General features: G+C 39.6%; 1 protein-coding gene across 9 annotated transcripts in view; it reads left to right on the top strand.

Moving 5' to 3' along the window:
• Window positions 1–2,329: 2,329 nt before the first annotated feature.
• Window positions 2,330–23,463, top strand: part of SYNRG (synergin gamma) — a 92,801-nt gene continuing 71,667 nt past the window's right edge. For 5 of the 9 annotated variants that reach the window (XM_073797157.1, XM_073797158.1, XM_073797156.1 and 2 more), the window contains exons 1-3: window positions 2,559–2,793; window positions 9,258–9,298; window positions 13,387–13,508. In XM_073797157.1, coding sequence (XP_073653258.1) covers window positions 2,711–2,793; window positions 9,258–9,298; window positions 13,387–13,508 — 246 coding nt within the window. In that variant the 5' untranslated portion in view covers window positions 2,559–2,710. The other 4 variants (XM_073797155.1, XM_073797152.1, XM_019945381.2 and 1 more) reach the window with 3 other exon arrangements.

Below are 23,463 nucleotides of genomic sequence, written 5' to 3'. Positions count from 1 at the left end.
TTTGTTGATGGCCTTTTGTGATATGGGCCACAACAAGATGCCTTTTATATGGCTGGTTATTCAAGTTCACTAGAATTTTAAATTCTTTGATCTATATATAAATATCTTTTACCTCATCCCTATCGTAGCTCAGACCTTACCTTCATAATGTTGCAGCTATAAGATTATGGTCAGCTTCTCCCTTTCTTACTTCATTTTCCATCATTTAACCATGTTCTTTCCTGTCTCTTTCCATTTGAGATGACTTTGCTCGAAAAGTGATAAACATTTTATCCTGATAAGGAAGAATGTTCCTGTTACTTGATCCACCTCTGGCTCCCTTCTCTTACAGCTTATCTTTCCTAAGGCTTTATGGCCCTTCATCCAGATAGTATGCAGGTCTCTGCCGAAGGTAAAGGATTATGATTGTACAGTGATAGAGACTATTCACTCTTAGTAGATTTTCCTCAGTTGCTAGTTTTGTACAGTGGAATGAAAAATCGACTTCATACATGTAAGGTACTTGCAATGGTGCCTGACATGAATGTTAGTTATCAGTACTGTAATACTATAATATAGATAACCTTTTCTCAGTAACATTTGAATTACACTTATTTATTTCCTGTATCCTCAGTCTTTTATTCTAGAGTCAGGATGGGTAGACTTCAACTTAAATATTTTAGATGAGACAAAAATTGTTCATCTTCAGAATTTATGTAAATGGAGACCTATTGCTACAAGGTGCAAGAAATACTTAGAAGCCTGTGATTTTTTTGTTCTTGCAAACAGAGCCTTGACTCAAAATATATTCTGGAAGTAGGTGTACTGGTGCCACCCACTTGCCAGTTGTTTTAAGTTCTTAATTTCTCAGAGGTTCAGTTTGTTTGTGAAATTGAGGGTAATACCGACTATGTCTCAAGATTATAAGTACCCAGCACTGTGCCTGACACGTCATAACTTCACAAAATATATTCCTTAACAAACATTATATATTTGGTTAGGAATACAAGTCTTGGTAACACAGTCCCTGCCCTTACAGTATAGTGGGCATAAAGTAAAGGAACAAATAGTGTGGTAGATGCCGTGTTAGACATAAGGCCACAATGCTGAGTCATCACAGGACAGCATCTAACCTGGACTGGAAATACCGTGGAACGCTGACATCCTGAGTCATGTGGTCTATGATCTTTGAAATACTCCCTTCATTTGACTTTATTTCCTCTTTTTTTTTAGTATTTTCTCCTGTGCGATCACCCATCCTTAAAAGTGGCTACATAAGCCTGTACCATCTTGATTTGTCGATGGATTAATACTGAATTTAGTTATATATCAGTTTATGTCGATTGGAACATCTGCTACACAGTTCCATCTAAAGAAGGGGAGGGAATGAAGTTAGTGGACAATTATGGGGGAAAAAAGCATAATTAAATAGCTGGCTCTAGCTGAAATGAGCAAGGACTTTGAAGTCAAACTCCTTGGATTTTGATCCTGGTCCTGCTGTTTTGCAGCTGTTTGATGTGGGTAAATTACTCCTCCTCCTAACCTTGATTTTCTTACCTGTGAAATGCCAATACTAGCTCTTAGGGACACTGAGGATTTGAAAAAATACAGTAAAGTTCCTGACCAGTGATTGTGCCCAATAAACGATAACAATTATTACAAATTGTTTCCCAGTAAAAGCCCTGAGGCAAGAGTAAAAGATAAAGCTAATTATAATCCGTTACTTGCTAGTAAGCAAACTCCACTTGAGGGCTTGAAAAAGTTTACATTCAACTTTTATATTTACCTACAGTAGTTTGGTTAGGAAAAAAAAAATCACAGTAAAAATATGCCCAGGTAGGGTCGGAGCAATGAACTCTTCCAAGCACCACCGTTTTGGCCCTGATTGTAAGTATAGGGAAAACGGGGATTACCAGGTGGCTAAACACCTTCGGCTTTTAGAGTGGGTACCAAAAGGAAGCTGCCGAGTTCCTGGGAAAAAGTAGAGCTCATCACTAATCGGCGCTGTGATGCTATCAAAGGGGCATTCAAGATCCATCTATTCTTTGTGTAAAGAGTAACAATAAAAGAACACCCGTGTACCCCCCATCCAGGTAAAAAAACAGGACTCAGTGTACTGTTTCCACTAAGCAAGACGATGGTTTTTCAAACGGAGGAACGATGACGCCTCGCCGCTCGGCGGCCAGCTGGGTTCTCCACAGAGCCTTGCCTGAGAATGAACCTGGAGCCGGCACCAGACCCTCCCACCAGCCCCTGAACTAGAATTGCACCTGGCGGGCCCTCAGCTGTGGCCGGGTCACGTGACGAGGAAGCGCAACTCCTCCCCCGGACGCGAAGGGTCACGTGGGCGCGCGGCCCCGCCCCGTCGCCCAGGTCGCGGCGAGGTGGGGTCCTGCTTCTGCCCCGGAAGTGGCTGTCGGGAGCTGACAGCTGCTGGGAAGGTGGCAGCGGTGGCGGTGGCGGCGGCGGCGGGCCCGGAGCAAGATGGCGCTGCGGCCGGGAACGGGAGCTGGCGGCGGCGGGGCCGCGGGAGCTGGCGCGGGGGCTGCCGGGGGCGGCAGGTGAGTGTGAAGACCGGGGCTGGGCGTGCCTCGCAGACGCAGAGCAGACCCGGCACCGGCGACGGGTGGTCGGTGGTTATGGCGGTTTTCGCCCACGCCGACCCCTTTTCCCTCGGAACTGGGCTGCGGGAGGAGGGGTCGTCGTCCGGGAACGTAGGCCGAAGGGATGGATGGAGCCCGAGCGCCCGACTCTTGTCCTGCAGGCTCGGGGGCACTGGCTGCTGGTGCTGAGCGGGGAGGAGAGGGGGAGGAGGTGAGTGTCCCATCAGTGCGGCTGCCACCCGGCTGGGTGGATAAAGGAGGAACTCGCTTCTAGCCCGGCTGGATCTGAAGCGACCAGAGACTTCCTTTTCCCAGGGCTTGACCAGGGGCTCTGAAAAATCTGTTCACAGAGCTGCACAAGTGTTTCCAAGGGGTGTGTGTGTGTGTGTGTGTGTGTGTGTGTGTGTGTGTGTACTCATTTTTTCAGTGTTGTGTCCTTTTTATTTTTTCCTTAACACACCAGAAACAGCAGGAAAATCTGAAGACCTTTGAATTAGTATATAGAGCTCTTGTAGAGGTAGTTTTAACACCTGTCTTCTTACTAAAAAACAATTCACTGTTAAACAGCACGTACGCAGTTATCAAAACAAAGCTTCCAGACTTTTACTTAGCCCTTAAACAAATTTGCTCTCTGTCCGTTCCAGCTACTAATCGCCAGTAGCTCTCATATCGAGAACATTAAAAGAGATGAACACTTGCAACCCGACAAGTTCATCATTTGAGGAAATATTTGATTCTGGGAAGTTTTCATCCCACTTCTGTAATGACCTAGTCTGACTTTGTTTTGCTAGCCAACCTGAGGTTCATACACATTTGGAGATAAATTTTGCTTTTTATCTTCAGCATCCTAAATTATTTTTGGAAAACAAAGTGTTAGGTTTTTTTTTTTATGCAGTGTTTTATTTTGGAGTCATGAACACCACAGCGTGAAGCCTTTAAAATCATCACATCCTGCAGGTGCTTGTATATATGCCAGGAAAAGAGAGCAGTCACTTCACCTGTGTGCAGCCGCATTTTTCACTTCCTCTTTTTCACATCTTTCTCTCTAGATTTAAAACTGTTTTCTTTCTCTTTTGTTTTCTGATTTCCACTTTTCATTAGAGTTTTTCATGAATACTTGATATAAGTCAGTTTCTGGCTAGAGAAGACAAATATGTAATAATCTCTTTTTTCTGAATGTGACAACAGTTTCTAAAGTGTTCTTGAGTGGCATTAATTTGATCAAGTGAATGATGAGTCATGGCACCAAGTTCTGGGGAAATATAAAACTTAAAAGAATTTGGCGTTCTAGGCACGGGTTTTGGGGGGGTTTGTTGTTGTTTTGGCTTGGGTTTTTTTTTTGTTTTTTTCAGGTGGAGAGGAGCTTGGGTGTAGAAAGTTGAGTGGATCATACCCCTTAGTTTGTAGTAGTTTAACATCATTGGTCCATGAACACAATTTTTTTTCTAAATATGGCCTGAATTGTGATAGAAATTAGAATGATTGACTTTAAAATTTCTTTCCTATTTAAACTTTGGTGGTAACATTACATTCTTAAGCTCTAGAGGATATGTGGGAGAGCAAATCAGCCTTATCTTGTAAAATGTGTGATAAATATTCTATTGGAGCTTTTCTGAGGCTGAGAAGCTGTATGCTTAATAAAGAAAGAATATGGTTTTTAGAGAGCAGTGGTGAGGGCTGAGGTTGTTTTTTAATAAGGAAGCTAACGTTATGGTTGGTACCCTAAGTATATTTTAGGGAAAAGAAAAAGAACCAGGCAACCTTTCTCAGCTTTTAATGGAAGAAATCTGTGAACTATAATTTACTATATTTCTTAGGTACTTGTCTGTGTCCTTCCTAAGAGGCTAAGCAAAAAGCACAGGCATTTTCCAGCTTTATTAATGTTAGCCTACTTTTGATTGGTATCCTGAATGGACTACTTTAGAATAAATAGTAGAGTTGTATAAAGGGCAGAATTTACGCAAGAGATGAGAAGTATAACTTGTTTTCTTTTTTAAAGTATGGCAGGAAAAAAACAGTTGAAAGATCTTGATTAGACTGTGTCCTTCTGGGATAGTATCATTTGTGAGCTTGTCTATTTCCTGCTTTTATAAGCTCCTTAAGGGCCTCATCATCTTTTTATCTTCCACTGCTTCTAGCACATTCTACACATAGAAAACATTCTGTAAATATTTGTAGATTCAAGCAACGTTGTAGGCAGAGAAGAGGTATTTCAATTGGGCCTCATTTCAAGGAAGAGTAAGGGGTCAAGAGATTGTCATGGAGATGGGAAGGCCCAGTGAACATTAGGGGACAGCAGGTAGGCCAGATGGACTGTGGCACTGAGGGGGAGAAAAGAGTTTTGTGAGATAAAACTGAAAAAGTTGTGTTAAAACTGCAGAGGACCTTGAATATAAACTAAAAAAATTCAGTTTAAGGGGGAATCATTACATTGTTTTAATCTCAGGAGTAGCTTTATCAAATGGTCCCTTAGCTAGATGCACCTCACCTGTGCTATGTGAGCTGCGTTAGAAGCCACAGTGTCTGCAGGTGAGGGGATCCATTAGGAAGTCTTGCTGAGTCCAGGCCTCAGAGAGAAGGGAAGGCTGATCTGGGTTAGTAGCAAAGGTAACTGAAAGGGGAGGATGAATGAGATAGGCATGTGACAAGCAGGGCTCACAGTTCTGCTTCAAATTGTTTGTCATCTTGTTGCCCATTTTTTTGCCAAACTTTTGCTGTCTTGTCAATATCTTAGCTGTTTGTCTAACCAGTCTTCAAGCATGTTGCTGCTAGTAGTCTAAACATTTCAGAGAGTCCTATGAATGGTACATAGGTCAGTTGGTAGTTTGGGTTGTATAATTACTGGAGTAAGTCATGTTTGTCAGTAATGTTCTTAATTTAGTTTTTGTTTATGTTTTTGAAGTAGCCTTTATATGTCTGTACATTATTTGGTTGTCTTAGTTAGGAGCTTGGCAAACTTGTGTCCTCGTTTGACAAAGGGCAAACAGGACAGGGTGGTGAAAGGGATTGCATAGAGCTTCATGGTTACTTTGTGGCAGAGCTAGAGAAAAGAAAATGTCACTCAAGTGTCCAGTTTTTACTTAGCCACTAAGCCCTATTGGTGATTGTAATCTTTAAGACTGATTTGGAAAGTCTCAATAGGTTGACTACTTAAATCTTAGTGTATGAGTAACTTTTTAAAAAATTGAGTCCTACCAAATTTCAACTTGCAGTTTAAACACTTTATCCAGTTAACACATTACTTAGCTAATACGTCTTGTGTGCAGTTCGGAAAAACTGTTCACTGTTCAGACCTTTCCTTGGTGTGGGCTCGCTTGTCTGCAGAATTTGCGAATGGTTCAGATCCTCTACAAGGCTGTAATCAGGTAGATGTCCAACTAGAAATTTGTGAACCACCTTACAAAAAAATCTTGTTGATCAAAATATTTTAGAGCTAAAAGACTCTAAAGTTTGATTTTTAGCCCTTTTCCTGGGAAGGGGGAGTGTCGTGTAATAGAAAAATGCAAGGACACATAAATTTGGCATACCGTTCCTGATCTCACTATATCTTTAAAGACTATCCAGAAACCCCCTTCAGATCCTTGACTCCCAGATTAAGGGCTTTTCCCACTCAGACTTTTTCTTCCTTGATCTGTCCCATTTCCTTTCCCTCCGGTCTCAGAGAAAGAAGTCCGTCTTCCTTTTGCTACGTTAACCCAATCCTCTCAAAAACCTTGTTTTAGCTATCACTAAGTATATCTTTTGTATCCTAAATCTCTGTCTATGCAGATCCCTTCCTCTTCCTCTGTTGAAACCGTTCACTCAAAGATCACCATTTTCGAAAACAGCAATCTTTATTTAGTAATCCTCATTCTTATCAGCTTCTCTACAGCGTTAGACACTTTTTCCTTAAATGCAGTCCTTCCTCAGTTATAACCCTCAGTTATAAGCAACTTCTTTGGTTCTCAGTGACCATTCCGTACTCAGTTTTCACTAAGAATTCCAAGGATTTCCTTTGTTGTCTTCTCACTATGTATACATCCCTTTGGCTCTTTCATCCACAACCAGACTTTAATTTTTTTCTTTTTTTACCTTTATTTAAAAGAGCCTGGGTAGATTGATGCAAGGGAGGGGATCCAGCTCCCTTCCCTTGAGCTGGAGTTACTTTTCTGGTTGCCTATTAGATTCCTCCTCGTGGACACCCTCCTAACACCTTTCTCCCCAGACCGGCTCACACTGGGTTCCTGTCAGCAGGTAAACAGTGTCACCATCCTTACAGTTGCTCAGCCCCAAAATCTCGGCAGCATCTTCAGCCCTTTCTGCTTTTTCAGTGCTGTTCTCCATCCTGGTAGTTGCTAAGTCCTGTTGATTCTTCCATTTAAATAGATTTCATTCACCTCTTCTTTTCCATTCCCACTACTCTGGTTATGACCCTTTTCATTTCTTATTAAGATTATTGTAATAGTTTCTTAGCTAATTCTTGTTACTTCAAGTCTTCTCTGTCATACCCCATTACCAGAGAAACCTACAGCACATTTCTTTTTTTTTTTTTTATAAATCTAGATTGTTTTTAGTAAGTGTATTTCTTTTATTTATTTATTTATTTATTTATTTATTTGGCTGTGCTGTGTCTTCGTTGCTGCTCAGGCTTTCTCTAGTTGCGGCAAGCGGAGGCTACTCTTCGTTGCGGTGTGTGGGCTTCTCACTGCGGTGGCTTCTCTAGCTGCAGAGCTTGGGCTCTAGGCACGCGGGCTTCAGTAGTTGTAGCACGCGGGCTTCAGTAGTTGTGGCGCACGGACTCTGGAGCGCAGGATCAGTAGTTGTGGTGCGGGTTTTGTTACTCTGCGGCATGTGGGATCTTCCCGGACCAGAGCTCGAACCCATGTCCCCTACATTGGCAGGCGGATTCTTAACTACTGCACCACCAGGGAAGCCCTACAGCACATTTCTAATCATTTCACTAGAGAAAAATGTATGACATCAGGGAAATGTAGATCTAAATCACAATGAGATACCCCCTCATACCCATTAGGATAACTATCATTATAAACAAACAAACAAAAATTCAGAAAATAACAAGTGTTGGTGAGGATGTGGAGAGATTGGAACCCTGGTGCATTGCTAGTGGGAATGTAAAATGGCGTAGCTGCTGTTGAAAACAGTTTGGCAGTTTTTCAAAAAGTAATCATAGAATTACTCTATGACCCAGCAATTCCACTCCTAGTTAGAGACCCAGAAGAATTGACAGAGGGGCGCAAACAAATACTTGTACACCAGTGTTCATAGCAGTATTATTCACAACACCCAACCCAGCTGTCCATCAACAGATGAATGGATAAGCAAAATGTGGTACATACATACAATGGAATATTATTCAAGCCATAAAAAAAGAATGAAATTCTCATGTGTGCTACAACATGATGAACCTTGGAAACATTATGCTAAGTGAAATAAGCCAGATACAAAAGGACAAGTATTGTATGATTCCACTTAATATAAGGTAGCTAGAATAGGCAAGTTCATCAAGCCAGAAGGTAGAATAGTGGTTACCAGGGGTTGCAGGGAAAAAGTAATGGGAAGTTATTTTTTTAATGGGTACAGAGTTTCTGTTTGTGATGATGAAAAAGTTCTGGAAATGGATCATGGTGATGGTTGTACAACATTGTAATGCCACTGAACTGTACACTTAAAAATGGTTAAAATGGTAAAATTTTATATTGTGTATATTTTACCACAGTTTAAAAAAAATCTCTGGGGGCTTCCCTGGTGGCGCAGTGGTTGAGAGTCCGCCTGCCGATGCAGGGGATGCGGGTTCGCACCCCGGTCTGGGAGGATCCCACATGCCGTGGAGCGGCTGGGCCCGTGAGCCATGGCCGCTGAGCCTGTGCGTCCGGAGCCTGTTGCTCCGCAACGGGAGAGGCCACGACAGTGAGAGGCCCGCGTACCGCAAAAAAAAAAAAAAAAAAAAAAAAAAAAATCTCTGACTTTATACAGTACTCAAAATAAAATCAAACATTTTAAAGGCCCTCTACATTTTGCTTACTTTTTCAGTCCTATATCTTATATTCAACCTTAAATCATTTCTCTGAACACACTACAGCTCTGGCCTCTGAGATTTTGCTCAAGCTATATAGTGTGCCTCTCTTTAAGATTCAGCTCAAGAGATACCTCCAAGAAACTTCCCAAGATATAAACCATAAAATTAATCTTTTTCTTCTCATTTCTGTTAGTATTCTGGCCCTCTCACAGCCCTTAGCACATTCTGTCCTATGTTAAAGTTATTTGCCTGCATCTGTGTCTTCAGCGAAACTGACCTCATTCAGGCCTTTCATGTAGTAGGCACCCAAAAAATGTTCACTGAATTGAATCTAATCCAGCCCTCTCATTTTATGGATGGGGAGATTGGAATCCAGGGGAGTCACATTGGAATCCAGGGGAATCCGGGGGAGTGACAGAACCAGGACCAGTTTCAAGGTCTTCTGTCTTCTGGCTCAAAAATTTTCTCCCTACACTAACATGCTGACTGTCATGCATCCTGTGGATGGTCAATCTGTATTGATGGTGGATAATTCAATATTGTACTATGGAAGAGATGCCACGGCCCAGGCTATAATTTTTTACTTTATGTGAAATGTTACATGTTTTATCTGAACTCTTTGCACATAGGAAAATCCTGATATATTTTTCTGTTTTCAGCTTCATGTTTCCAGTTGCAGGTGGAATAAGACCCCCTCAAGGTATGTGAAAGCTTAAGTTTTCAACTTTCATTTTTCACTATTATGTCTGAACTTGGGGATTAAGTGGGTAAAAAAGTTCTGTTGCTGCCAAATAGAGTAAAATTTTCTTATAGTCTGGAACCTCTATGACAGCTTACTCTTAAAATTTCTCAAAAATTGTGTAATTTGGCAAATAAGAAGGATCATTCCTCATTTCTCCCAAACTTATTTAAGCATTATATTGACAGGTTATTATTTAATCTCAGAGATGAAGGAGACTTTCAAGACAAAAGTATTGAAGAAACAGGTGACAAAGATGAAATGAGTTGTAGTTCTCTGAATGCCATCTTCCTCCTGTCTGTCTTCTAGATTGTTAGCTCCGTGGGGCAGGGGCTATGTCTGCCTTATGCTCGTCAGTATCTCCAGCACCCAGCATGTTGATAGAAAATAATAGGGTCTTTATAGATGCTTGTTGAATGAATAAATGAACCCCTTTAGTTATTTTATACTTACGTTTTCTCTATATGAATTTGGTCTTATTTTAATCATGTACATAAGAGATCACATATTCTGATTCCGTTTAAACTATTTTACGTCTCAGTTTTATTCCTAGCAATTTCTCCACTAGGTATATCCCTTCTCTCTTGGTTTCAGACAAGGGCCCACCAATACTGATTCTAGCTTTGTCTTCAAGGAAACAGTAGTGAAGGGATATAATCTTGACTCATGCTTCTGTGTCACTGGAACACAAAACTGATGAAAGAATGTCTGCCCTTCTTTCTGCTCACTTCTCCCACTCCAATGTGCCCCCCTCCTCTCCACAGGCCAAGCTGCTCTGAAAACCGGCCCTGCTCACAAAGCCAGTGTTAACTGGTTATGGTAGACTTGCTAGAGAAACAGAGACTCCTAGGTCACCAGTAGAGATGAATGATAAAGAGCAGCTCAGTAGCAGGTGGTCAGTGTCTCCATTTATAATCAGTGATGGAGGTTGAGTTTCAGGTAAATTTTTCCAAGGGTCAGTTGTATTCTTTTCATTGTGCTCACATTTATGCATTATTTAAGCTATCTGTAATTAGATGTGTCCCAGATTTAGATCAAATGGTTTGAGATCTTTTGTACTTTAGGAGGGCATTAGAGAGTTGTGTGTTCATTATTGTGGCTCCTCATTTTGCATTTTTATAAACTTTCAAGTAAAAATCTACATATGGAGCAAAGGAACAGGACAAGAAGAGAGCCCAGAAGGTTGCCTGATATTTTTTCTTCTGGAATTTGGAATTGTTTTCAAGATTTTTTTACAAAGTATGTTAGAGTGGACTTTCTGATCTTTTGAAGGCATTAAAAGTGCAGGGGTTATTTCTGAAAGCATATACAAGGAACAGACGAAGAAGAGTAGCTATAAGATCATTGAGTAGGTGAATAGGAGACAGGAGAGAAACAAGACTTGTTTTTTACTGTGTATACTTCTGTGCCGTTGAATGTTGTACCAAATCCTTGAGTTACCTGTTCGACTTAAATACACTTAGGAAAATAAATAAAACTTTAGGTCCAAAGGCATAAGAGGGAAGACATCTTACTATGCTATATTCAGTCTGTGTGTTCTTTTTTTTTTTTTTTTTTTGGTAAATTTATTTATTTATTTTGGCTGTGTTGGGTCTTTGTTATTGCGCGTGGGCTTTCTCTGGTTGCAGCGAGCAGGAGCTACTCTTCCTTGCAGCGTGTGGACTTCTCATTACTGTGGCTTCTCTTGTTACGGAGCACAGGCTCTAGGCACGTGGGCTTCAGTAGTTGTGGCACGCGGGCTCAGTAGTTGTGGTTCGCAGGCTCTAGAGCGCAGGCTCAATAGTTGTGGTGCATGGGCTTAGTTGCTCTGAGGCATGTGGGATCTTCCCAGACCAGGGCTCGAACCCGTGTCCCCTGCATTGGCAGGCGGATTCTTAACCACTGCGCCACCAAGGAAGTTCCCAGTCTATGCATTCTAATTCTCCATGACACCTCAAGGCCTTCGCATTTGGTGTTCCTTTGTCTAGAATACTCTAACCAAATATCCTCATGGCTCACTCCCTTCAAGTGCTTGCTTAAATGCCACCCTTTTGGAGAAACCTTTTCTGACTATGAAACAGCAACCACTCCTTTCCCTGGCTCTTCCTTTCCCCCATCCCCACCTGATATCCACTTATTTTTTTCTTTTTTTATTATCTGTCTCCCCCAATTACAGTGTAAGTTACATGAGAGCAAAGACCTGGCTTTGTTCAATGTTGTGTCCCTAGAATGGTGCCTGACATGGAGTAGGCCCTCAAATATTTGAAAAAATGGTTAATATAAATGAATAGTTTGCCACTAATAAATGTTACCTACAAATGTGGTGTCCATGCTTCTGAAATTAAACTCTGTATGAATAACCTTGAAGGTACACAGAATCCACGAGATAAATATGGTATACTTTACCAGACCTTTAATTTTTTTTAATCAAAATTTGATTTTAAAAAGTTCCTTATACTAGAACCAGCATGGATGTAATATGTCGTACAGTGCAAAATTAGGATGAAATTTGTGTTCAGGCTATGTAGGGATTTTGTTTTATTCACTGTTGCATACCAGGTATCTAGAACTGTGCCTAAAGTGTGGTAGGCATTTCATATTTATTAAATCCCTGAAGGGACGTAATCTTTATTCTCCTGTACTCTTGGGAATACTTCATTGGAAAAGTTTGGGAGGTTCTATACTATAAAACACACTTTCATGATGGTTTTCCTGCCATTGCATTATATACTTTGCATGCTGATAGCTGTTTGTGGTGTTATATTAATTATTCGTGTAAGGAAAGAGAAGAGGAATATCATTTCTTTGAGCATATTAGGTATTAAACAGTTTCACAGATGTGAAACCGAGGCACAGAAAGAAGTTAATCAAGTTGCTTAAGGTCCCAAACCTAGCAAGTGACATTTTTAGGTGGCTTCCAGAGTTCATGCTCTTAACTACTTTTGTATTAAAAGTAACTTAATTAGTATTAGTATTAATTAGTATTAACTCTTAACTACTAGTAATCTGCTGCTGTATAAAAAATTACCCCAAAACTTAAAGAAAATAAACATTTTACTGTTTTACACTTTGTGTGGGTTGGGTATCTGGGAGTGGCCTCACTAGGTGTTTTTGGCTTAGGGCCAAGGAGATTGCATTAAAGATGTCAACTAGGACTGTAGTCATGGGAAGCTTTGATGGGTTTGGTAGATCTGTTTCCCAGATGGCTCACTCACATAGATGGCAAATTCATGCTGCCTTTTGGCAAGAGATTTCAGTTCCTTGCCACATGGATTCTCCATTCCCCCTAGGACTGCTTGAGTATTCTCATGATGTGGCAGTGTGTTTCCCCAACGGGTGATCCAGGAGAGCAAGAAGGAAGCTGCAGTGGTTATTAGGAACCTTGGGGGACTTCCCTGGTGGTCCAGTGGTTAAGACTGCGCTCCCAGTGCAGGGGGCCTGGGTTCAATCCCTGGTCGGGGAACTAGATCCCACATGCCGTAACTTAAGAGCCCGCACGCCGTAACTTAAGAGCCCGCACGCTGCAACGAAGATCCCCCACATGCATGCTGCAACTGAGACCTGGTGCGGCGCAGCCAAATAAATAAATATGATAAAGAGAGGGAGGAAGGGAGTGAGAAAGAAAAGAAAAAAGAAAGGGAAAGGAAGAAGAACCAGCCTTGGAAGTTACACACCGTCATTTCCACAATATCCTATTGGTTATTCTGGTCCGCCCTATTCAGTATGGGAGGGAAGGACAAGGATATGAATACCAAGAGGCAGAGATTGCTGGGGGCCATCTTGAAGGCCAGTTAGGCCATATTGTGTATTTTTTAAGTATGCACAAAAATTCTGTGGAATAGGTATTATTATCTTCATTTTACAGATGAAGTTTTGTAACTTGCCCAAGATCACATAGCTAAGTAAATGATGGAATTGGAATTCATACTCAAGTCTGTCTCACTCCAGAGCCTGTGCCTTTTCCTCTATACTGTGCCACCTCCCAAGTAACAAGTCCTTTAGGTGCTTATGGTTTTAAGAAAATAAACTGTAAAACACATTGACCTTAGTGATATCTTTATGTTTTTCAGCAGGTCTGATGCCGATGCAGCAACAAGGATTTCCTATGGTCTCCGTCATGCAGCCTAATGTGCAAGGCATGATAGGAATGAATTACAGCTCTCAAATGTCCCAGGGACCTATTGCTATACAGGTACTTGCCTCTTTAGCCAATGTTTGCAAAGTTATCGTTTGTTGTTAACTGTGTTCTAAGAGCTACATACTAGGAGCTTAATGTTATATTTAGAAATAAGTGTAGTCTGCATCTTAGGTGGCTTCCTTCAAAATAAAATGAATATATGTTTGTAAGAGTGAAAAAAAAAGATAAATCATTTAAGAAAAATCTGGTGACCTCTATATTTGACTACTGACTTAGAAGAATTATAGAATGGCATCTTGGAAAGTTTAGGGACCTGATGCCATGAAAGCACATTGTTAGAAGAACTCTACTGTTCTCATGAAAGGAGCAGTATTGTCGTTTGCAAGGCTTAGGTACTGCTTTATATTGAATTGTCTCATCTAATCCCCATAACAATTTTTTAAAGAGGTGGTATCTCCATTTTTCTGATGAGGAAACTGAAGTGTTGTGAGGATGCTCACAGAGCATAGCCACGATTTGAACCTGTGTCTTCAGTAGGTCTGTACTTGACTATTTATACATTGAATTCTCTCTTGAGAGCATCAGAGAGCCATTGACTGGTATAAAGCGTGGAATGACGCAATCAGAATTGTGTTTCAAAAAGATCATTCTGACTGCTGATTGGAGAGTGATCAGAAGGAGAGGGGAGAGCGAAAGTGGATGTAAGGAGAATCATTAAGAGGCTGATGTAGTGAGAGCAGGTGAGATGTTGGCTTAACTTAGGGTGGTAGCAGGTGCGTGCAGAGATGGATGTTTTTGAGAACTTCTTAGGAAATAAACTGAAGAGAACTTGATGAAGGATTGGATGTTGAAAATAAAGGAGAAGGTGGTATCACATTGATTCCCCGTTTTCTGCATGAGCCACTGACTGGTCATTTATTAATAAAAGAAACACCAGAAGAGATTGTTTGCTGGAACATAATTGTTGATTTTTAAGGACCCATGAAATATTCAAGTGGGGCTGTCCAGAGACAATCAGTTGACCTGGCACTCAAGATTTTTCACTCTCGGTTGAAAATTATAGATTTGGGAATCATGCACACATAGAAGGTAATTGATGCCATAGGGGTGAACTAGAACATCCAAGAACCCTATAGATGGAGAAAATAGTCCAGGATAGAGCCTTCAGAATTTCAGTGTTTAAATCTAAGGGAGTGAGTTGCAAATGGAGGAGATCGAAGAGGAACAGCCACAGAAGGTGGTGGGGTTGCGGGGTGGGGGGATTAAAGAAAAAAAACATGGGTGTCAGACCTAAGTTCAAAGCCCAGCTTTGCCACTTACCTGTAAAACGCGGATTTAATAATAACTTGCCAGTACGGTTATAGAAAGAATTGAAAAAGGAATTATATAAAGCACTTGGAATTGTACCTGGCACACAGTGAGCAGGAAGTGGCAAGAATTTTTTATTTCTTATATTATTAATATCAGGAATGATCTTTCCAGTGGCATGACACTATTTCATGTTCTGTTTTTAATATTTGTCTATGTTTCCATGCTTTCATTGGCTCACAACCCCCATTTCTGTCTAAAACATTCTTTCTTGAATAATGGTAATAAGCAGTAATAATAATAATGACCACCATTTGTTGTTTACCTGTGCTGTATCCATTGTGTGCATTATATCATTCAGTCCTCATAACAACTCTATAAGTAATATTCTTATTCCCATTTTATAGATAAGGAAACTGCAGTCAGAGAGATTCAGTGCCCTGTTCAGTGTCATACAGCTTGTTTCAGAACAGAGACTGAAAGCAAAGCTATCTTACATTTTGGAGCCTGAGTTCTTAATTACCAGTGTTTCCCAGCCTTTAGTCATTTGAGTATCACCTTCATGATTTTTGCCATGTATTATTTAATTAATAGTTTTAATTGGTTAGGTTTGCAGCAAATTCTTAAAGGAATCTTTTCTTGTTAAGTAAATAGAAAACCTCATTTGTTATAAACAGAGGGTAACCAGAAAATAAATATGATGAATCAAAACAATATTACCAAATTCTAGCTAGGTACTGTTACTTATTGGAGTTTATAAACCTCATGTTTACTTTCTCTTTGTTTAAAAAAAAAAAAGTAAATTATGTCTACAGTTTACCCACAAATGGTTCAGCAAAAGAAAAAAAGAGTGTATGTATGTGTAGAAACAGAGAGCAGGGACTTCCCTGGTGGTCCAGTGGATAAGACTTCATGCTCCCTATGCAGGGGGCCTGAGTTCAATCGCTGGTCCGGGAACTAGATCCCACATCCCGCAACTAAAGATCCCACGTGCTGCAACTAAGACCTGACGCAGCCAAATAAATAAATATTAAAACAAACAAATATTAAAAAAACAACCCAGAACAAATAGGGCAAAATGTTAATATTATACCGTTCTTCCAGGGATTCCCTGATGGTGCAGTGGTTAAGAGTCCGTGTTTTCACTGCCGAGGGTGCGGGTTCAATCCCTGGTCAGGGAACTAAGATCCTGCAAGCCCCTAGGCACAGCCAAAAAATTTAAAAACAAAACAAAAAAATATATATTATACTGTTCTTCCAAATTTTCTGTAAATTTTATATTTAAAAAAAGGGAGAATTTAGGTAAAAATTAATAACACTTAAAACGAGACATAAATGGGAATCTGAATGAGAGTTGCAGGGGAACTGAAGAGAATTTTCCTGCTAGCATGCTGAGCTTGTGTCCCTGCGTAGCTGGTCGTGATCATAGATAGTGTAAATTAAAGCAAATAAGGTTGTTTTGTTTTGCTTTTGTTTTGGTTTTAGAATTGGTGAGTGAAATTGATAGTATCATGATTTAATTAATAAGTACAGCCTAAGGAATGGGCTTTATCCACATCGGTAAATTATCTTCTTCAGCCATGATACCCATTTAAACCAACTAAACTGAATCCAGGAGTCAGATCTTTGGCTGAATCCAAAGTGTTATATTATTGAAAAAAAAAGAAAGAAAGAAAAAGAAAAAAATCAGTCACAAATAAACCAGAACAAAAGGATTTTGTACTATTAATATTTTAAATGCCATATATTTCATTTTTACCTAATTATTTAAAACTTTCTATTCCTGCATGTTTTATGTATATATTAGTATAATAGCACATGTATATGAATTATAAATAATGGGAGTTAGCAATCAGAATTTAAGTTTAAACCATTGTCATGTCAAAGTCATTTAAACAAATAAAGCTTCTATGTTGTATGTAAAGATTTAGGAAAACTTCCAAATCATTCTTTATTCACCTCCAGTAAGAAGAAAATACGAATAAATTGAGCTTTTGTAGGTTTTAAGTCCAAGTTACTCAGCTTTCACTAGGTTATGCTACAGAAACAAAAATCCTCAAGTCTCAGTGACTTACAGAAACAGATTTCTCATTTATGATACGTGTCCTTTTTGAGTTAGCTGATTCAGCTGCATGTTCTCTTTATTGTGAGACCCTTACCAAGGACATCCCAGAGATGGCCAAACCCTGTGATGTCTTTTAAAGCTTTCTCTCAGAGGCAGGATTTATCAGTCACTTCTCACAAAGTAGTATGACTCAAAAACATCATTAGGAGAGTATACCAGGAGGAATGCACACCACATAAGGATGTGTCATCTTATAGTAAGGGCAGCAAGTGATTGGAAACAAGCTACCAAAGAATACCATGTGTTTCTAATTAAGATTTCGTAAACTTACCACTGAATCTTAACAACTGATACAGTTTTTAGGGGGGCGGGGGCTTGTGGGATCTTAGTTCCCTGACCAGAGATTGAACCCGTGCCCTCAGCAATGAAAGCACGGAGTCCTAACCACTGGACCGCCAGGGAATGCCCACAATTTTAAAATCATTAATTTTCACATTAAACATTGTTTTATAACTTGCCTAATTATCTAAAAAAAAATTTTTAAGAGTTTGAAACAACCAAAAACAATAAGGATCTCTAACATGCATAAAAACAATAAGAAAGTGAACTACCAGATTTGATGTCACCCAAATAATTTCCCTGAGTATCAGGAGTTTAGGATTAATGGTTCTAAAGTAAAGAAGCCAAAATCTTTTTCTTTAACCTTTATTCTTGCTGACAGGCATTATACTGCTTGGAAGCTGCTCACTGTTCTTAAAGGAGAAACTCATTCAGATCTTATTTTTCTCCCTCAAACTTAATAACCTTAACCAACCACAGACATGTATGAGGAATACCCATTATGTTTGAAGGGTGCACTTTCAGATAAAAGTCAAAGATGAAAATTAGTCTTGGTTGCCGCATAGCCCTCCACTCCCCCAAACTCAGAACACACTTCACAAGATTTAGAATAAATTTTAAAGTTATTATTCAAAATATTTCAAGTATATAGGGAAGAATAGACTATATGATGAACATGTGTGAGCCAGTTGCACAGCTTTATCAAAACATTTTTTGTTAAACTTTTAATTTTGAGGTAAATGTCTGTACACATGTACATAAGAAATAATACAAAGAGATCCTTTCCCTGTTTCCCCCAGTGGTAACAAGTTGCAGAACTACAGTATAATATCACAGCCGGGATGTTGGCATTGATACAGTCAAGATACAGAACATTCCCATCACCCCAGGGATCTCCTCATGTTGACATTTTACAGCAAAATTCATCTCCCTCCCACTTCATACCCCCCCAGCCCTTGTCAATCACTAATATGTTTCCCATTTCTATAATTATGTGATTTCAACAATGTTACCTAAATTGAATCACTAGCCTTTTGAGATTGGCTTTTTTTTTTTTTTGCTCTGCATAATTCCCTTGAAATTCATCCAAGTTGTTGCATGTACTTCATTTTCATTGCTGAGTAATATTCCATTATTGTGTATACTACTGTCTGTTTAACCATTTACCCATTGAAGGACGTCTGGGCTGTTTTTTACTTTTTAGCTATGACAAATAGAGGGTTTTGTGTGAACATAAGGCTTCATTTCTCTGGGATTAACGCCCAGGAGTGTGGGGTGGCATGGTATTTGGATGTTTAGTTTTTACAGAAACTGTTTTCTAGAGTGGTTGTACCCTTTTACATTCTCACCAGCAATATATGAGTGATCCAGTTTCTCTGCATCCTTGCTAGCATTTGGTGTTGTTATTTTTTATTTTAGCCATTCTGATAGGTGTGTTGTGATATTTCATGATTTTAATTTGCATTTCCCCAATGACTAATGTCAAAAGAAAATTCAAGGAGCTTTACTTGATATGGGTATTTTATTGGGCAAGAAACAAAGTATTCCCCAACAGGGAGACCTCAAACCCGCAAGTGCTTTCAGCAGTTACAGTTCACTAGAAACATGAAGGAGTACATTGTGTTCTACTGTGATTATTTTCTAGAAACTTACTTTCCTTTTCATTGCTTGTTTGTAGCTGATGAGCTAGGAAACTGTAAGGTCACATTGACATGAAGAAAGCTTAGGTTTTGTTTAAAGTCAGAGTCAGCATTTGGGGGAACTCAGGACAGTGTTACATTTTGGTTACTGTGAGCCTTTGGTCTAGGGGTATATTCAAAGTGCAGCCTCCATATTGGTTTCTCTTTAACACTAATGATGCTGGACATCTTTTCATGTGCTTATTTGCCATGGTTACATTCTCTTCAGCGAAATGTCCCTTCCTGTCTTCTGTCCATTTTCTTGTTGGACTTTTTTATTTTACTGTTGAGTTGTACATATTTTCTCCCAGTCTGTAGCTTGTTGTCTTAGTCTGTTCAGGCTGCTGTAACAAAATACCAGAGATTGGGTAGCTTATAAACAACATAAGTTTATTTTTCACAGTTCTAGAGGCTGGAAGTCCCAAGATCAGAGTGCCAGCATAGTCGGGTGAGGACCCTCTTCCAGGTCACAGACTTTTAGTTGTATCCTCCCAGGGGGGAAGGGACTAGGGAGCTCTGTGGGATCTGTTTTTAAGAGCACTAATCTCATTCATGAGGCTTTGTCTCTCACGACCTAATCACTTCCCAAAGGCCCTACCTACTAATACCATCACCTTTGGGGGTTAGAATTTCAGCATATGAGTTAGGGGGAGACATAAACATTCAGACCATAGCACTTGTCTTTTCATCCTCTTAACAAGGTCCTTCTCAGAGAAAAAAATTTTAATTTTGATGAAATCCAATTTATCAGTTTTTCACTTGATAAAACATGCATTGCTATAAGTCTGAGAATTCTTCACCTTGCCCTAGATCCTGAAGATCTTTCTCATATTTTTTTATTTTTTCTAAAAGTTTTACATTTAAGTCCACGATCCATTCTGAGTTAGTTTTTGTACAAGGTATGAAACTTTGGTTGGGGTTTATTTTTTGGCCGATGGATGTCCAGTTGCTCCAGTACCATTTGTTGAAAAGGCTGTCCTTCCTCCATCAGAGTGCTTTTGTATTTTTGTCAAAATCAGTTGGGCATGTTTATGTGAGTGTTTTTCTAGGTTCTCTGTTCTGTTCCATTGACTTACGTGTCTACTAGTCTTGATTACAGTAGCTATGTAAGATTGATTCCTCCCATGTTTTCTCCAACTTTATTGCAGTAAAATACACATAACATAAAGTTTACCACCTTAACCATTTTTAAATATACAGTTCAGTGGTATTAAATTCAGTCACGTTGTTGTGCAGCCATTACCACCATCCATCCTCATAACTCTTTTCATCTTGTAAATCTGAAACTCTGTACCTATTGTACAGTAACTCCCCATTTTTCCCTCCTTTCAGCCCCATGCATCCACCATTATATACTTTAGGTCTTTATGTTTTTTGCGTTTTGGGGGTTTTTTTTTGCCACACTGCACAGCATGTGGGATCCTAGTTCCCTGACCAGGGATCAAACCTGCGCCCCCTGCACTGGAAGCATTTTGTCTTAACCACTGAACTGCCAAGGAAGTCCCTCCGTCTTTATAATTTTGATTACTCTAAGTACGTCATGTAAGTAGAATCATACAGTATTTGTCTTTTTGTGACTGGTTTATTTTCACTTAGCATAATGTGCTCAAGGTTTATCCATGTTGTAGCATATTGCAGAATTTCCTTCCTTTTTAAGACTAACATTCCATTGTATGTATATATGACACTTTGCTTATCCATTCATTGGTCTTTGGACACTTGGGTTGAGTCCATGTTTTAGCTATTGTCAGTAATACTGCTATGAACACGGGTGTACAAATAGCTCTTTTAGACTCTGCTCTCAATTCTTTTGGGGATATACTCAGAGATGGAATTGCTGGGTCACATGGTAATTCTATTGTAATTTTTTGAGGAACCTCCATACTGTTTTCCACAGCAACTGTACCATTTTATTCCCACTAACAATATAAAAGAGTTCCAATTTTTCCACATCCTTGCCAACACTTATTTTCTGTTTTTTGATAGGAGCCATCCTAATGGTTGTGAGGTGGTATCTCATTATAGTTTTGATTTGCATTTCCCTAATGATTAGTGATGTTGAGTAATCTTTTCACGTGCTTATTGGCCATTTGTATATCTTTGGAGAAATGTCTGTTCAGTTCCTTTGTCCTTTTTTTTTTTTTAATTTATTTTATTTATTTATTTTTGGCTGTGTTGGGTCTTCATTGCTACACGCAAGCTTTCTCTAGTTGTGGCGTGCGGGGGCTACTATTCATTGAGGTGCACAGGCTTCTCATCACGGTGGCTTCTCTTGTTGTGGAGCGCATGCTCTAGGCGCGCGAGCTTCAGTAGTTGTGGCTTGCGGGCTCTAGAGTGCAGGCTCAGTAGTTGTGGCATGTGAGCTCAGTAATTGTGGCTCACGGGCTCTAGAGTGCAGGCTCAGTAGTTGTGGCACACAGGCTTAGTTGCTCTGCGGCATGTGGGATCTTCCTGGATTAGGGCTTGAAACCGTGTCCCCTGCATTGGCAGGTGGATTCTTAACCACTGCACCACCAGGGAAGCCCCTTTGCCCATTTTTGAACTGAGATTTTTGTTGTTGAGTTTTAGGATTTTCCTGTATATTTTGGATATTAACCCCTTATCATATATGTAATGTGTAAATATTATCTCCCATTCTGTGGGCTACCTTTTTACTCTGTGGATTGTGCCTATTAATATACAGATTTTTTAAATTTTCATGAAGGTCCACCTTGTCTACTTTTTCTTTTGTTGCCTGTGCCTTTGGTGTCATATTCAAGAAAGCATTGCCAAATCCAGTATTACGAAGTTTCTGTTCTATGTTTTCTACTGAGAGTTTTATTGTTTTAGGTCTGATCCATTTGGAGTTAATTTTTGTATATGGTGTAGGGTAAGGGTCCAATTTTGTTGAAAACCGCCATTTGTTGAAAAGACTGTCGTTTACCCATAGAATGGTCTTGGTACCTTTGTCAGAAATCATTTTGACCCATATATGCAAGGGTTTATTTCAGGGCTTTCTATTCTTTTCCATTGGTCTATATGCCTTTATGCAACTACCATTACTGTTTTGATTACTGTAGTTTTGTAGCAGGAAATCAGGAAGCCTGAGTCCTCCATTTTTCTTGTTTTTCAAGATTGTTTTGGCTATTCAGGGTCCCTTGAGTATGAATTTTATTTTATTTTTAAAATTTTTTTGAGGACTTGGTATACTGTTTTCTTTCTGTTTTTAATTTATTTTTTTTCATATTTTGTTTATTTTTGGCTGTATTGGGTCTTCATTGCTGCACGTGGGCTTTCTCTAGTTGCGGAGAGCAGGGGCTACTCTTTGTCGTGGTACGTGGGCTTCTTATTGCGGTGGCTTCTCTTGTTGTGGAGCACGGGCTCTAGGCACACGGGCTCAGTAGTTGTGACGCACAGACTCAGTAGTTGTGGTGCATGGGCTTTGTTGCTCCGCGGCATGTGGGATATTCCCGAACCAGGGCTTGAACCAGTGTCCCCTCCATTGGCAGGTGGATTCTTAACCACTGCGCCACCAGGGAAGTCCCATTGAGTATGGATTTTAGGATGGGTTTTTCTATTTCTGCAAAAATGTCACCAGTATTTTTATAGGGATTGCTTTTGTAGTTTGCTTTGGGTAATATTGACATTTTAACAATATTAAGTCTTCCAATCCATGAAGCATGCGTTGTGATTCTATTTATTTATGACTTCTTTCATTTCTTTCAGCAGTTTTTGGTAATTTTCATTGGCTAAATCTTTCACCTCCTTGGTTAAATTAGTTCCTAAGTTTTTGTTTGTTTGTTTTGTGGTTTTTTTGATGCTATTGTAAATGGAATTGTTTTTGTAATTTCCTTTTTGGATGTTCATTTTTTGTGTATAGAAATGCACATGATTTAAAAACATTATTTTAATGTCAAGTTTTTTCTAGTGGTACATACCTCACTTTCTTAGTGCTTAGGGAGAAATACAATCTGAAAGCTTTATTTTGTTTCCATTTAATATTTGAACAATATATTTCTCTTAAGTTCTAGAACAGTCCATTTTTCATTTAATTTTGAGCATTTTATGCCTTTTTTTTTTGGTAGGAAGATTAATTGTTTCTGCTGACATTCCTTCACCTCTTTTGGCTCCCACACCCCTATAGTGAGGTTGGCTCATGATTTTTGTGTGTTGACTTTGTATCCTCCCCCTTGCTGAATTAGTTTATTGGTTCTAACAGCTTTTTTGTGGATTCTTTATGATTTTCTACAAATAAGATCATATCTGCAAACAGAGATCATTTTACTTCTTCCTTTATAACTTGGTTGCCTTTTATTCCTTTTTTTCCCTAATTGCTCTGGTTAGAACTTCCACTACTATTTTGAATAGAAGTGGTAAATGAGCATCCCTGCCCTATTTCGTTTTTTTCTTTTTGGCCACGCCGCGCGGCACGCAGGATCTTAGTTCCCCAACCAGTGATTGAACCCGTGCCCCCTGCAGTGGAAGCATGTAGTCTTAACCACTGGACCGCCAGGGAAGTCCCCCCTGCCCTATTTCTGATCTTAGAGAAAAAGCTTTCTGTCTTTCACCTTTGAGTATGATGTTCACAGTGGGCTTTTCATATATAACCTGTATTGTGTTGAGGTAATTATTTTCTGTT

Source organism: Tursiops truncatus, chromosome 20 (assembly GCF_011762595.2).
Source record: "Tursiops truncatus isolate mTurTru1 chromosome 20, mTurTru1.mat.Y, whole genome shotgun sequence".
Taxonomy (NCBI): domain Eukaryota; kingdom Metazoa; phylum Chordata; class Mammalia; order Artiodactyla; family Delphinidae; genus Tursiops; species Tursiops truncatus.
The sequence above is the reverse complement of the archived record's forward strand: the minus strand, read 5'-3'. Positions and strand labels throughout refer to the sequence as shown.